Below are 16,093 nucleotides of genomic sequence, written 5' to 3' on the forward strand. Positions count from 1 at the left end.
AAAGAAAGAAAGAAAGAAAGAAAGAAAGAAAGAAAGAAAGAAAGAAAGAAAGAAAGAAAGAAAGAAAGAAAGAACCATCCATATATAAATCATTTTTTTAAATTAAATTTTATTTTTCTTTCTATGTTCCCATTTTAAAACGCCTAAACGTTTAAAATATTTTACTTAATTATTCGTGTCTAAAAATTCTAATTTTTTATTACTTTTTTTATCTCTATTCTTTTTCCAAAAAAATTAAATCATTTTATAATTAGCCATCTATAAATTTTATTTTATTTTTTCTTTAACTTTCAAACATAAAAAATAAATTTATTTTTAATTATAAATTTTAATTTTCTAAATTGAAAATCGATATTTAAATTATATTTTTTTAAAAAAAATTAAAAAATTTTGTCTCACAGAGAAAAAATGGAAGACTATCCCCCCCTTTCCCCCCAAATGGAAACCAGAAACTTTCCTCTATTGAACATAGGAAAAAAAATAATCAGAAAATTTATGGCCCCCAAGCAATGACGTATAATAATACCTAGACTGACGATACGTTCACGATAACGCGTTCGAAAAATGTCGTTGAACGCGAATGCGAATCAGCTGGATCCGCCATTTTGGTAAAAACTCCTACAGTAAATTATTCTCCATGTTAAAAATTACTTATCAAATTGATAACTTGCTTCCTTATTTATATCGATGATCAGCCAATTCTTATAATTAAAAATTTGCTACAGACATAGGAATAAAATTGGCCTCTCGTTCAAAATTTTTAATAATGACACGGGTAACCAAAATGGCGTCCCCAGCTGTTTTTCGTTGATGTAACACCTTTTAATGAATGCGGCGTCGGTCTAGGGGCCCTAGTAGTTACCCAAAAATTTTCGTTCCTAGTGGCTGAAAAATCGCCAAAAGCTTACAATATATTTATTTTCGCGACTATATGAAATCTCACCAACCCAATTATATCGCATATAAGGTCTTCCAGAGGTTAATTTTTTTTTTAGCCCGCCCGCCTATGATTACGCTGTGGTGGGTGAGGGGGCTTCGATGATCGCGTTAAAATTAAAATTTATAACTGTGAATGAGTTTGGCTAAAAACATGTTTATTTTTTAATTTATAATAATGGGTGAGAGGTGCTATTCAAAATTAAATATAAGTTTCAAAGCAAAGAAATATCGACCTTTAAACATCTGGGTGGGAGTGTTATATATTTAAAATCGAAATCGCTCATTAACAAAAAAAATTTGTTCAATTTTCCGCTAATCTCACTGACCGGCGTATCGCGCCGCCATAATTTTTACGAAAGTTTCCCGAAATTATCTATTTCTTTTTGAAAAAAAAAGACTAAATTATAATATATATATATTTTTTAATTATTTATATATATTTTTTTTTACAGGACAGTTAATGTTTTTTTTATCACAATATTAATAAAACAAAATTTTAAAATTTCCTTTTAAAAAAAAAAAGAATGGCTTTTTTTTTCATTTTATAACCAGAGTTGTTAACGCTACTTTTTTAAAAGTAGCTACCCGTTTCCGCTCCAGCTCTCGCTCCCGCTCCCGCTCCCGCTCCCGCTACTATAAGTTATAACAAATAGCGAAAAATTTATTTGTCGAAGACTCATGAAAATCATATTATTTTTTTTTTGTTTTTACGATTACGACTTAAAAAGTTACGATTGAAAGAGGCGAAATTTTTTATTATTTTTTAAAAAAATAATTTTGAAATCTTCTTTTCCTTAAAATTTAATATTATTTTCCAAAACTCTTTGAAAATTTTTTAATTTTTTTTTGGAAAAAAAAAAACGATATCACGTGACAGTCAAACGAATTTTAGTTTGTTTTAAAAACATATATACGTATATGTTTTTTTTTTCCGACAAAGCGGTTTTTTTTTTAAAAACAATTTTGTATCATTTTTTTTGAACGCGTGTTTTATTTTAACATTTAAAAATCTGATTTCTTTCACGTTTTAGAAATACCTGTCTTATGAATAGGCCTACAAAAAAACGAATCGAATCGAATAATTGCGCTATTCGTATTCGTAAAATACGAATAGAATCGAATCGAATATCAAATAACAAATAATTCCTTTTAGGCCTTATTATGAATTGTAGACAATTTTGCTGTTAGGCTTTGAGTTCACTTATAATTTATATATAAAAAAAAATATATGGAAAAATTTAATATAAATTTTATTAAGTTTAAAAGGTCACGGGGAAAAATCGTCTAGATCTGCAAAAGTAGGTCCGGTCTGAATCCGACCCGTGCGGGCTTCAGGCTGGGCCTTGGAAACTTTTTTAAAAATATATCCCGAATTTATCAATGTTATGTCGAATTTTTGATGAAAAATAACGATATTTGATTTTATTTATAGAAAAACTAGACTCCGTATATATAACATATATCTTTTAATTTTGAGTAATTTATAAAAATTAATTTTCTATTTATTTAAATCGATTCGGGCCGGGTCGGTATATTTTTTTAAAAAAAATTTCGGGTTCGGGCCGGGCCGGAAAAACAAGCAATTATAATAAGAAAGTGAAATACTCGGATAATCTATCACAGCTTAGTGTTGGGATTTGTGCCGATTTTTCTAAACGGCTCTGCATTAACACTTTAGCCAAAATGTTATGCAAGGCATCGAGGATTTTGGCGAATCGATGTTCAAGCATTCCTGCCAGTTATAAAAAACCAAATCTTTGGTGGCTTACGTAATGTCATTTTGGTTATAATATTAATCGGAGACCTGCAGAGGTACCATTTACAAGGCCCGGTCCGGATTTTTTAAAAAAAATAGTTTTCAGACCCACCCGGGTTTTATATTTTTTAGGTCCGGCCCGGATTTTTTGATAAAATACGGCACTACCCGTGTATCCGGGCCGGGCCTGCAGGTCTCTGATATTAATCGACCCGTTTTTTTAAAAATCGACCCCAAACGGACTTTTTAACAACACTAGTCGCAACAAATCATATTTTTTTTTATTACTGTCTTATATATAAGTGTTAAGCGCCAATGGGATTTTTTTTCCCGGCAAATCTTTAAATCATTTTTTTTTTGAAAGCTCGTTTTTAAAAAAAAATTTGAAAATTCGAATTTTGCCGGAATCGTATTCTGTTTAGAAATACTAATCTTATACAGAATTGAAAAATCTAATTGTTTTTTTTAGAAAGACTCGCGCACTTTTTAAAGCACGGCCCGAAATTTATCACATTTTTTCATTTTCGAGCACTGTCCGACATTTTTTTTTAACAAAAATTTTTCTTTATCCCCATCCGAATTATATATTTTTGATCATTATTTGGGTTCGGCCCAGAATTTTTCGAATTACCCTTATTACATTCGAATAAGTTTGCTTATTATTTTGCGAATTGTTTTTAAAAATATGACTAGTTAAATGAATAATAATACGGTTACCGGGTTGGGCGATCCGGGCTTGTCACTCCCTGTCACTCAAATAGCTAATAATATTTATAGTAATTTTTTTTGTTTTGTTTTATAGGGGAAAGCAAAGGAGAAAAGGAAGAAAGAAATCCAAAATTTTTTCTATGCACTAAACAATGACAAGGCTGACGATGCATTCGTTAAAAGTGGTGCATCAATAAGAAACAGCTGGGGACGACATTTTGGTTACCAATAATTATTATCAAATATTCCCATGTCTGACCGCAAACTTTATTAAAGGAATTGCCGGATCAATTTAATAGGTAGTTTCTAACGCGAGAATAATTACTGTAAGCGTTACCAAAAATGGCGGGTCCAGCTGATTTGCTATTCGACGACGCTTCCAAGGGCATTATTTATGAACGCGTCGTCGTCAGTCCTCGAGGTATTATTTCGTGTCATTTGGCATTACAGTTGGCAGATTTAAATTTCAAAGTTCGAATTTGTAGGAGGAAGATTAAAATTCAATTTTACCTCATTAATATAAAAGTGTTAGTAAGTTAGAGTGTATCAATTTACGAAAAAAATTTACATCATAATTTATGAAGTAGCAACGAAGTAGCGATGTAATGTATTATAAAAGCTTTTACGTTAATCATTTTCGTGTTCGTTGTACTCATCATATCATATCATATTATATTGATGTGCATATGTTAATTGTGTGGTGAATCCTAGATCTGAAAAACTTCAACAAATATGTTCACAAAATAAAATTCTAAATAATCATTGAAAAAAATTCATATATATTATACATTATATAAATAAATAGGAGTAGCGTTAAAAGGGCTCGTTTTGAGGCGATTTTTTTTAAAAAACAGCTGACTTCGATATTTTATCCAAAGCCTGAAGATTTTTGCTCACAGATGGAACAAAAGTTTGGGCATCTATTTAGAAGAAATGTAAATGCTTCGGCAATATTTTTTTTCTGGCAAATCTAGAGTTGTATGCACGTTTTTAAAAATCGGCTCGATTCGATCAACCAATGACATTCGGATTCGCGCGGTCGGTGATATGCCATTTTGGGACCTAATTATGGGATCTGACATCTTCAGCAGTCGAGACTCAACCTAGAAACTGAATTCAATTATTTGGTCTAAAAGCTTTACTGAGACACAGCTGATCATTTAAAATACTAAAAAAATATTAAACATTTAAGTCCTAAAATGTTACTGGGTAACTCTAATCCCAGAAAAGGATCAAGCCCCTTTAATTATTCTTATAATGCGCACGCGCACAAATTGAACCTTTCAAAACGCTTAAAAAAGAAATGTGTACGCAGATATGTTTAAACTTGAAGCGTTACATTTAAATTCTAAACAAAAAAAAGACAATACTTACCCCTATATTTAATTAGCAAATCTTTTTTTTGTAATATCATAAATCCATAAGCTAAAAAAATATTGTTGTTAACATTATTTAATATACTTATTTTACTCTTTGGAAGATGTTGTATCTCCATGCTATCACTTCAAAATTTTTTAAAACGTTTCAAAAAAAAACGCAAAATATTTTGTCTTTTTAAATCAATAATTTTAAAATCCAAAACGGAAATGCTTTCCAAATTTAAAAACGAACGCATTTGAAATGCACTATTTTTCCGTTTTTGAAACGCTGCCGTTTTAAACGTTCAATTCGTGCTCACTATTATGCCTATTGCAATGTTGCTAACAGTTACTTTTAAAAAGTAGCGCGCTATTAGCTACTTTAGAAATTTTTTTTTACCTATCTCAATTTCCATAAAAATTTCAAATATATTATATATAATTCAAAGACCTGCAGGCCCCGCCCGTGGTACACTGGCAGTGCCGTATTTTTTATCGCTATCATTAGCTATAAAAATTATAAAATAAATAAAATATATTTTTTTATAAAAAAATCCGGGCCGGGCCCGACATTATATAAAACCCGGGTCGGACTGAAAAACATTCTTTTTTTGCAAAAATCCGGGCCGGGCCCAGAAAATATAAAACCCGGGTCGGACTGAAAAACATTCTTTTTTTTTTTAAAAAAATCCGAGGGCCCGGGCCCGAAAATATAAAACCCGGGTCCGGACTGAAAAACATTTTTTTTTAAAAAATCCGGGCCGGGCCCGAAAATATAAAACCCGGGTCGGACTGAAAAACATTCTTTTTTTAAAAAAAATCCGGGCCGGGCCCGAAAATATAAAAAACCCGGAGTCCGGACTGAAAAACATTCTTTATTTAAAAAAATCCGGGTGGAGACGTGTAAATGGGACCCCCTAGCAGGTCTCTTGATATAATTTATTTATTCTTTTTCGCATCTCAATAATGATAATATTTTCATACTGTCATTCCCTTAGTCTGAGAACGACGAATCAGTTAGTATGGGATAGGCTATGACTAAATAATAGAGCATTTGAGGGCAATGCAACAGTATTAAATTTAATGTACATACATTTTTCATATATATAAGAAAAAATAATTAAAAAAATATTTATTGGTTATATTTGCCAAATGACCCCAGGCTACTAACATTTTTACTTTTTATCTAATGAACCAATGTTTAAAACATTGGTTTCGATAAAATTTATAAATAAATGAGATTTAGTGGTTTAATTAAGCCTGTTTAACATCCAGATAATAATAATAATATATAAAAATATTATCGTTAAAATAGATGATGAGTGTCTGATGATAAAAATGGAAATTATATATAATGATATTTTTTTAATTTTACAATATAATTCTTAATATCTTATGGCCAGTTGAAACCAATGACATATAATAATACCTAGACTGACAATTCATTCATTAAAATGCGTTTGTCAGTAAGACAAATTATCATCGTGGTAATCAACATGGTATATTAATGACGTTTCCAGCTGACTTCAATTGATACATGCTTTTTGTGAATGAATTGTCAGTCTAGGCATTATTTCATTGGTTGAAACATACCCTGATTTAACTGGGCCCAGAGAATCAACCCTTCACATAAACATCTCATCTACCAACCTTTATAGATTAAAGCTATAATTCAAATTATATTTTAACTATTAAGGATTCGGCTACTCATTGATATTAAATTTGTTTGATATATCTCACTTTTAATGTTTTCCTAGTTGAAACTACTAGTATTGTATGATGATAAAACCTTCCACCATTTTTTACGATAAAATTTATACCTGCATTTTCTTTCTTTCTTTCTTTCTTTCTTTCTTTCTTTCTTTCTTTCTTTCTTTCTTTCTTTCTTTCTTTCTTTCTTTCTTTCTTTCTTTCTTTCTTTCTTTCTTTCTTTCTTTCTTTCTTTCTTTCTTTCTTTCTTTCTTTCTTTCTTTCTTTCTTTCTTTCTTTCTTTCTTTCTTTCTTTCTTTCTTTCTTTCTTTCTTTCTTTCTTTCTTTCTTTCTTTCTTTCTTTCTTTCTTTCTTTCTTTCTTTCTTTCTTTCTTACTTTCTTTCCTTCTTTCTTTCTTGCCACAATCGAAATGGTCAAAGTTAAGTTAAACCCAGAATCTAATCCTCGTTACTCTTTTATTAAAACAAACAAATATATATATAATTTTTTTTCGATATTAAAAATAAAAATAATATGATATTAAAAAATATGTATATAAAAGGCAATAAAATCCCTAAAAAAAAAAAAATTAAATCGGAGAAACATTAAAATAAGGATATTTTTTTAAAAAATATTTTATAAGAAAAAATGACATTTGAAAAAAAAAATAACTTTTTTTAATATATTTTTTTTTCTCTGTTTTAACAGATAAGGTTAAGTAAGCATTGTCGTAGGCGGGAATTTTTCAATTTTTTTTATTTTTACGCTTAAATTTATATTTATTTATTCATTACATTTTATTTAACTAGGTTTTTTTTTGTGTTGATAATAAAGTAACGATAAAATAAAATATATAAGTATCAGAGATTTATCAAAAATTCTTGTATTTATATAACAGAGGATCTGCCAGCAATTTTTTAAAATATACTCTGGCGGGGCCGGAATTTTTTTTAAAAAACATATTCGGGGCCGGGCTGGGGGGGGTATATTTTAAAACCGAATATTTGAAATAGCCATTATTAGCTATAAAAATAAAAAAATTAAAAAATGTATTTTTAAAAAAATCCGGGTCCGACCTGAAGATATAAAACCCGGCCCGGACCGATATATTTTTAATTTTTAAATGGGGAAAAGATGCTAGATTATAAAGGGAGGGGATGCCAGGAAAAAATTTGATTGCTGATAGATTCAGCAGATAGAAACTTTTAATGAATCTAATTTTTATTTCAAAAAAAAATTCTCTTCTCTTCTCTTCTCTTCTCTTCTCTTCTCTTCTCTTCTCTTCTCTTCTCTTCTCTTCTCTTCTCTTCTCTTCTCTTCTCTTCTCTTCTCTTCTCTTCTCTTCTCTTCTCTTCTCTTCTCTTCTCTTCTCTTCTCTTCTCTTCTCTTCTCTTCTCTTCTCTTCTCTTCTCTTCTCTTCTCCTCCTTCTCTTCTCTTCTCTTCTCTTCTCTTCTCTTCTCTTCTCTTCTCTTCTCTTCTCTTCTCTTCTCTTCTCTTCTCTTCTCTTCTCTTCTCTTCTCTTCTCTTCTCTTCTCTTCTCTTCTCTTCTCTTCTCTTCTCTTCTCTTCTCTTCTCTTCCTCTTCTCTTCTCTTCTTCTCTTCTCTTCTCTTCTCTTCTCTTCTCTTCTCTTCTCTTCTCTTCTTCTCTTCTCTTCTCTTCTCTTCTCTTCTCTTCTCTTCTCTTCTCTTCTCTTCTCTTCTCTTCTCTTCTCTTCTAAATTTTAAATGAGCTCAAAAGGTTTAACAGCAAAATTGTCTAACAATTCGTTAAGATAGGTTTTTCTACAAACATGATACAAATATATTTCCCGGTATAAATCAGATTTTTTAAAAAAAAATTTTTAAATTGAAAGAGCGCTTCTTCAAAGAAAAATGATTTATAAAGTTGTAAATAAAATAACAAATTGGCGCGAAGATATAATACTGTATTATAAGGTCTATTCAAAAAAAAACTATACGGATAGAATAATAAATTATTCGTATTCGATCTGTTTAAAAAACATCAAACGATTTACTATCCGACGTCGATTCGTATAGTTAAGAATAGCGAATTATTCGATCGAATTCATTTTCGAAAATACGATGACTAACCCTATTATTTGAAAACGATTCGGATATTAAACCGAACTCAATTGATAATTATTTTAATAAAACCGGCCGGTTAAATAAGAACCGATCATTTAACCCCTTATTTGACGCGAGTGGGGGGGGGGGTGGTGGTTAGTACTTTTTAGAAGAAATCTTAGTAGTAAAAACAAAATAATTCTCCTGGAACCTTGCTATGGAGACTCCTGCTCGCCCCAGTCACGACTTTGACACCGATCGCCCCTAGTAAGGTATCTTCGGGTGGGCCCCAACCCATGTAAGATGTCATTGAATTAGACCCGTCCGGAATTTAAAATAAAAAAAATTTTAAGAAAAGGACGTTTTGGCCTTCTCTTTAAGGGAAACTATTATTACTAAGATTCTTACAATATAAAAATACAATTTGATATACAGTTTATGCAAATGTATAAGATAACATAATCCTTCCTCTAGGAAAAGTTTATCACATATATTTTTTATTATTATTTTTTTAAAAATATATTCCTAAAATATTCCATTGATAAAAACCAACTATTTTAATTTTTATTTCCGGTTTTGAACTTTTTCGTTAATAATTTATTAATCCCTTTTTTTGATTTTAATCCGTTTTTTTGGATTTTAATCCGTTTTTTTTGATTTTAATAAGTTTTTTTGATTTTAATCCGTTTTTTTTGTATTTTAATAAGTTTTTTTGATTTTAATAAGTTTTTTTGATTTTAATCCGTTATTTTTCAAGTACTATTCGATAGCTTTTCTAATTTTTTTTATCGATTTATATAAACACTTTTTTTAAAAAAAAATTAAAGATAATAGTAAATTAGAGCATAACAGTTTCTTGAAATTGGATCTGAGGATCTGAGCTGAGCTTCTAATATTCTTACATTAGCCTCCCCATCCTCCGGATGTGATGCCTTATTTTCTAAACGCGGGGAAAGGGTTGGAAAAAAAAATAATAATCGAAAATAGTAATTACACAATATTACTTCATTTTACGATTACTAAATTATAATATGTTTTTTTTCTGTAATATCATAACATATAACTTTGATTACCAATTACCGAGTAAAATTGAATCCTGTTTTCGTTGTCGTTGCGAATTGTGATTAGATTTGGAATTAGGTTTTAAAAATATTATACTCCCATAATTTAAAAAAAAATGGCTGGCATCTTTTTTCCCTTTCTTTCTAGTAAGAAAACAAAAGCTTAACCATAAGGGGTCATAACATTGTTTCAATTTAGTATTTAATCTACATTACATATCCGCTAAAGTAGACCGGCCCGAACCTGGCACTATCCGAACGAGGCTTCGGGTAGGGCCGGAGTGCGGACCTAATATTTTAAAAAAAATTCAAAAATTGGGGCCGAGTCGAATCGGGCCTTGGAAGTTTTTTTTAAAAATATATCTAAATTTATCACATTTATGTTGAGTTGAATTATATAAACTACAGGCCATTATGACACATATCTTTTATATGTTAATAATTATAATATTTTAACAGTTATAATTTTTATATTTAAAAAATTTTGAGCCGGTTTTCGGGCCGGTTTTCTACCCGGTTTTGGGCCGAGAGCTTGAAAAATTAAGTTAAAATAGTGCAGCAGAAATTATTTTTTTTCTACAACTTAATTTAGTTCCACGTCATCGGTTAGAGGGTGTTAGTTGGGTATCATTGGCTTCTAGAATAATCGGATAAATCTAACGGGCGCGGGCTCGAAGAAAATTCGCGAAGCATTGAGACGCGAATTTACGAAATGTAGTCGCGGGGAGTGGGAAGGGGGGGGGTGGGTGAGAAGGCGGAAATTCCCCCCCCTCCATTTTCTTTTCTCCAATAATGTAACGCAATAAATAAGTAACAAACAAGAAATTATAAGAAAAGTAAGTAAAAAATTTTAAGAAACAAACTCCCGAGGCTATGGCAAAAGTGTCTAAAATCTAGGTTTTATAGTTAAAAAGTTGTTCTAGTGCGCAGGCGCACAAATTGAACATTTCAAACGCAGCTTTTCAAAAACGCGAATTAAAAAAATGCAAAAGCAGCTATGTTTAAATTGATAGCGTTAACTTTTATTTATTTATTTTTTTTCAATATGAAACGCCAAAATTCTGAACAAAAAAAAAAGACAATACTTGCCCCTATATTTAAATTAGCAAATCTTTTTGTAATTATCATAATTTTATAAGCTAAAAATATTATTGTTATCATTTAATATATTTATTTTACTTTTTTAGAAGATGTTGTATCCTAACCAGGGTATCATCAACTTCAAAATTTAAAAACGTTTCAAAAAAAAACGCAAGATATTTTGCTTTTTTTAAAAATAAATAATTATAAAATGCAAAATGGAAATGTTGTCCAATATATACCGGATGCGTTTTGAATTTGCGTTTTTTTTAACGCTTCATTGGAAACGTTCAATTTGTGCGCACTATTATACATTGCGTATTACATTTTTCAATATCTTGCGTCACGCGTTACGTTCTCTTCCATTATTTTATATCAGTGTGTAATAACCAACCAATGAAATACAATAATGACTAGACTGACGACGCGTTCATATTAACGCGTTTGAAGGCGTCGTTGAATGCAAATCAGCTGGACCCGCCATTTTTGGTAAACCCGCATAGTAATTATTCTCATGGTAAAAACTACCATTATAAAATGGCGTTCCCAGCTGGTTTTCATTGATGTTTACAATGAACGCATCAAAAAAATTTAACCTATGGCAAATTAGAAAAAAAGGGAAAAACAAAAATATTCCGGTTGCTGATTAGACCCTATACAAATAGAATAAATTAAATTATTACGTATTTCATTTTTTTTATTCGGACAAAACAGAGACCGATTTATGGGAATAACCCATTAAACCCGGGGTAATGTAGTCCTGGGGCTAGTTCGGACATCTTTTAGGAAATCGTTTTTTTTAGAAGTTTAAATTCCTCGAACCCTGTAATTTTTACTATTTCTTAAGTATACATTTTGATTCTTTCATACTATAATAAATGATGGAGATATATATAATTATATGACAATTGACATTTATACTTTATAGCTCTAATTGGTTCTCATTCTTCAAAAATATTGATATTTTTGATATATTATATATAAACACTTTCATAGAATATTGATATTACATATTAAATTATATATCTTATCATATCATATCTAATTTTTATCATTTTCTTAAAATGAATGACCTTATACTTTACAGCTCTAATTGGTTCTTATTCTATAATAATACAATATATACACATATATATATATAACTTTCATAAAATATTGACATTAGAATTATAATCAATTTACTATAAAATGCGAAAAATTTTATTTACTCAACTCATAAAGCAATATATATAAAATTATATTAATTTTTCAAATCATATTTTTCGAGATTAGCTTAATAAAAACATCGATTTTTTGTTTTTTTAATGAAGAAAAAAAAACAAAATAAAAAACATAAGATGAAAATAATTTCCTTAAAATTTTAATATTTCCTCTTAGTAAAAAAAAGTATAAGAGGAAGTTTTCGTGTTTTAATAATTTAATACTGTAAATGTAATTATTAGTTAGCGTTAACCGCTTCAAAAAATATTTTTAATTTATTTTTGGTATTAATTTTTATTTTTTTTGCGTAAAATTAATGGTATACTAATAAATGTTATATCCGCTCTTTCCCTCCACTAGGTAAAATTAAAAGAATATTTTTCAGTCAATACTGATATTCAATGGCCCTATACAGCGATGATTTTTAAAAAAAAACTTTGATTTTGTTCCCTTTTATATATGTTTGTAATCAGATGGGTAAAATAAAATAAAATAAAATAAGGGTGACAAAAGTGGGTATTAGAAATATAGGGCCAGTCAGTACCGGCCTATAAAAGTGTTACTACGGGTATAGTACACCTCGGGTATTGAGTTTTCAAGGTTGTAGTATTGGAGACTGAGGTGATTATTACACAAGATTTACCTAAAATTAGATTTAATTTAATTTGCAACACACGAAAAATGATAAATATTTTCTTTTATCTAACAAGTATAATATTAAAAAACAAAGATCTGCAGAGATACCGTTTTGTATAGTCCGGCCCGGATATTTTTTTCAAAAACGGCCCGGCCCGGATTTTATATTCGGGTATATTTTATAAAATTAAAATACGGCCCGATCCTAAACCCGGGCCTGGGTTAGGGCCGGGCCTGCAGGTCTCTGTTACATAGTATAATCCTTCATCAACATTTGCATAGTCTTACACATTGTACGAGATATATAAAGAAAATTAAAAATAGTCTCCAATAATTATCAACAGAGTTGTTAAAAGATACTTTTTAAATGGATCTAGATACAGGTACATCATCTAAAATATTATCTAGATACAGATATTTTAATCAAAAATCTATCTAGATACAGATACAGATACCACATTTTTATATCTAGATACAGGATCTAGATACTCGTATCTAGATCCTTTAACAACTCCGATTATCCATTAAAACAACATAAAAAATTTAAAATCATCCCCATCTTTAAAACTAATAAAAATTAACATAATAAAAAAAAAAAAATCATATTTAAAGCATAACAACAAATTAGCATAATCCCTGATCATCACAACATTGAGGAATTGGAGGATGGTTCCCTATAAAAGTTTTGCTAAATTCTTCCTGGGAATAGAGGGATTCTGTTGCAAGAATTTTTTAAAAAAAAATTTAATATCTTCACTTCTTTCGGCACAATAAATTTTTACATATGGGAAAGGGTTAGAGCCATGAAAAGAATTTAAAAAAATTTTTTCCTTGTTTTGTCACTCCCCTCTCCTCTGGCCTTGGTACCGAACCCAGAAAGATTATAATCGCCATTTTATTTTAATTAATAATAGGTTGATTTAGGTATTAGAAATCCCGCTCTAATTTTTAGTAAAATTTATTTTGGGATATCCGACTTGAATGGCTCCTAGTCAGAATAACGAGAGCTTATTTTATAAAGAAAACACTCAAGAAAGAAATGTTTTTGTTATTAATAATTATTTTCCGATGGGCAAATTTTTAAACTTAAAATAATCGTAAGTGCATTTTTAGAACGTGTATACGTCGTCACCCTATAAATTTTGAGGTACGCTGTCGTTTAAAACGCGTTATCCTCAAGCGTTGCGCTATTTAACGCGGCGTTATCACAGCTGATTCAGTTTTAAAAAACTAACTTGTAAGGTGGTTTTTGTATTTGCACTAATGCATAGCTTAATTAATTTTTTTTTAAAAACTAAATTATAGTTTTATTCTCGTTTGCATATATAACTTTTAGGAGCCGGATTTTGGACTGGATTATTATTCTTGATCGAGGGACTGTTAGGACTCTACATCAAGAGGAAGGGGGAAGAGGATTGTTTTGTCGTGACATTCCTATCCATATCCATCATATCAGTTATAACATCGACTTGCATACTCATATTCGCCATTTTAGGCATATATTGCGAAATCTACAGGAAACCAGTTTCGTCGCCTGGCATTCTCGAAACGTTGTCGCAGCCGAAAGACGCGAGTTTGAATGGTAGCCTTACAATGGGAATGATACCCTTAGATATCGCTTTATCAGCTGACCGAGATGATCAGTACCAAGAGATCAAAGTCAAACATTTCAACTACACCCTATTCAATCAAAAGGCGTCAAAAATTCGGGCAATACGTGAAACGATAACAACTAATGAACGCGAAATAATTTATTCGACCAGGACTAAGAATGAATCAGCTCTCGATTTTCCTCCCTTGACCAAATATCCCCGGTTTAATGATTCGAATCAATCCGCTACAAGTATCAATTCGATTATTGATTATTCCTCCGTTTTCAAATACCCTCCTACCCAGCGCTCAAATGTCTACGTTATAAATACGAAAAATCAAAACATAAGTGACCCACCCAGGGCAAAAAGAGATACGATTATGTTAAACGTTTTCAATTATTCTATCACTCTAACCATATACGTCATAGCCGTGGTCCTGTCAATCATTGATTTTTGCGTCTCCTTATTATCGGCGGTAGTGTGCTGTAAAGCTGCCTTCGGGGATATATCCCACGGATCGACTTTCGACAAAATTAAATCGGGTCGAAAATTCTCGATAGATCTCAAGAATGAACTAGGACCTCGCGGATCGGGGAGTTACAAAATGAGGGTGGTGGGCGGAAAAGAGGAAAGAAGGCAATCGGGAATTTCAAAATTGTATTATCAGATCGCCAGAAGCAATAAGCACGCCCAAGTACTACCTAATTCAATATCGCTCGTAGATAGATTGAGCAAGACCTTCGATGTCAAAGCGAGTGAAAGGGGCAAAAGGGCTAACTCCTGGGTTCCCTTGCTGTCCAAATTCTCGGGATACGATCATTACGGGTCAGAAATAGCGAGATTAACGCCGCGCGCTTCGTATTCGCAACACGGGGACGAGTTAAGAGGCCCTTCATTTTCCGCCAATAACAACGGCCTACCAGAGGTAATAGAAACTTTGGGGAAGCCAAAAGTTCCAGCTCAAGACATTTCCTACACCACCCACGAAGATGTTAAATCGCCCAATACAAATATGCTTTTAAAAAGAGGTGACGAGACATATTGTGATCAGAGGAGCCCCGCTAGTTGTGTCAAAGTGCTGCCCTCGGCCAAAAAACATAAAACTAAATCTGGCATCGGAGGAAAATGCTACTCAAAAGTTTCGGGCAAAAGCTTCCTTAATCCGTTTAAACTGACTCTACAATCATCTCAACCGTGCTCCTCCGATGACCATTCGAGGCGAGCTTATCTAGACATACCCTCGTACTCGGATTTTTCCTCTTCCAACAAGACCGGTTATAGTTACGTGGCTTACTCAAACCACGATACGGGCAGTTTCGTAGCAGCCGCCCACCTTCCCGAACCGAATATAGCGAGCTTTCTTAACCCCGAATCGATTATCTCGAGGCCCTGCTCTGCCCCCAACATGAGAATCCCGACTACCTATAATAAAGTCAGATTCTTGGAAAACATCGCCCAAAATGAGAAACCAAAGATTTTAATCACCGTAGAAGAGGCTACAGACACTCTCGAATCTACTTAGTTATTCAAATTTTAATTTCCATTTTTCGTGTGGAATAATAATCACGTGTTAATGTGATACATATAGGGGGATACGTAAACAGAAGATATATCATACACATATATAAATACGTTTTTTATTATTATTATACAAATTATATATATATAAGCCAAATCATATGATTACTCTTTATAATCGTAATAATATATCAGAATCGTATATAAATATGGCCGTTTATTTTAACAGCTGTTTATTTCACGTTTGTTGTGTTTGTAGTGGTTCTTTTATAAAAAATTGCGGGTTTCCTTGAGCTAATTTTTATTAAATTAAAATTAAATGTAAAGAAACGGAATTTAAAAATTTATGTTGTTAATTTTTTAATGTTTTTTTTTGTTTTAAAAACAAAAAATTGTTTTTTTCGTTAAAAAACAAAAATTGTATTTTTTTGTTTAAAAACAAAAAATTAGGGATAACGAATTAATATAGAAAACGGTTTAAAAAAAACAA

The 16,093-nt window shown here is 31.0% G+C and overlaps 1 protein-coding gene across 4 annotated transcripts in view; it reads left to right on the forward strand.

The window, feature by feature from the left end:
* Nucleotides 1-15,804, forward strand: part of LOC135927164 (uncharacterized) — a 42,745-nt gene extending 26,941 nt beyond the window's left edge. For 3 of the 4 annotated variants that reach the window (XM_065463113.1, XM_065463115.1, XM_065463114.1), the window contains one exon: nt 13,830-15,803. In XM_065463113.1, the coding sequence (XP_065319185.1) occupies nt 13,830-15,607 (1,778 nt within the window). In that variant the 3' untranslated portion in view covers nt 15,608-15,803. Of the gene's footprint in view, nt 1-13,829 lie in introns of all 4 variants that reach the window. The other variant, XM_065463112.1, reaches the window with a different exon arrangement.
* The last annotated feature ends 289 nt before the right edge of the window (nt 15,805-16,093 follow it).

Source organism: Gordionus sp. m RMFG-2023, chromosome 3, assembly GCF_954871325.1.
Source record: "Gordionus sp. m RMFG-2023 chromosome 3, tfGorSpeb1-WG-v2, whole genome shotgun sequence".
NCBI classification, from domain to species: domain Eukaryota; kingdom Metazoa; phylum Nematomorpha; class Gordioida; order Chordodea; family Parachordodidae; genus Gordionus; species Gordionus sp. m RMFG-2023.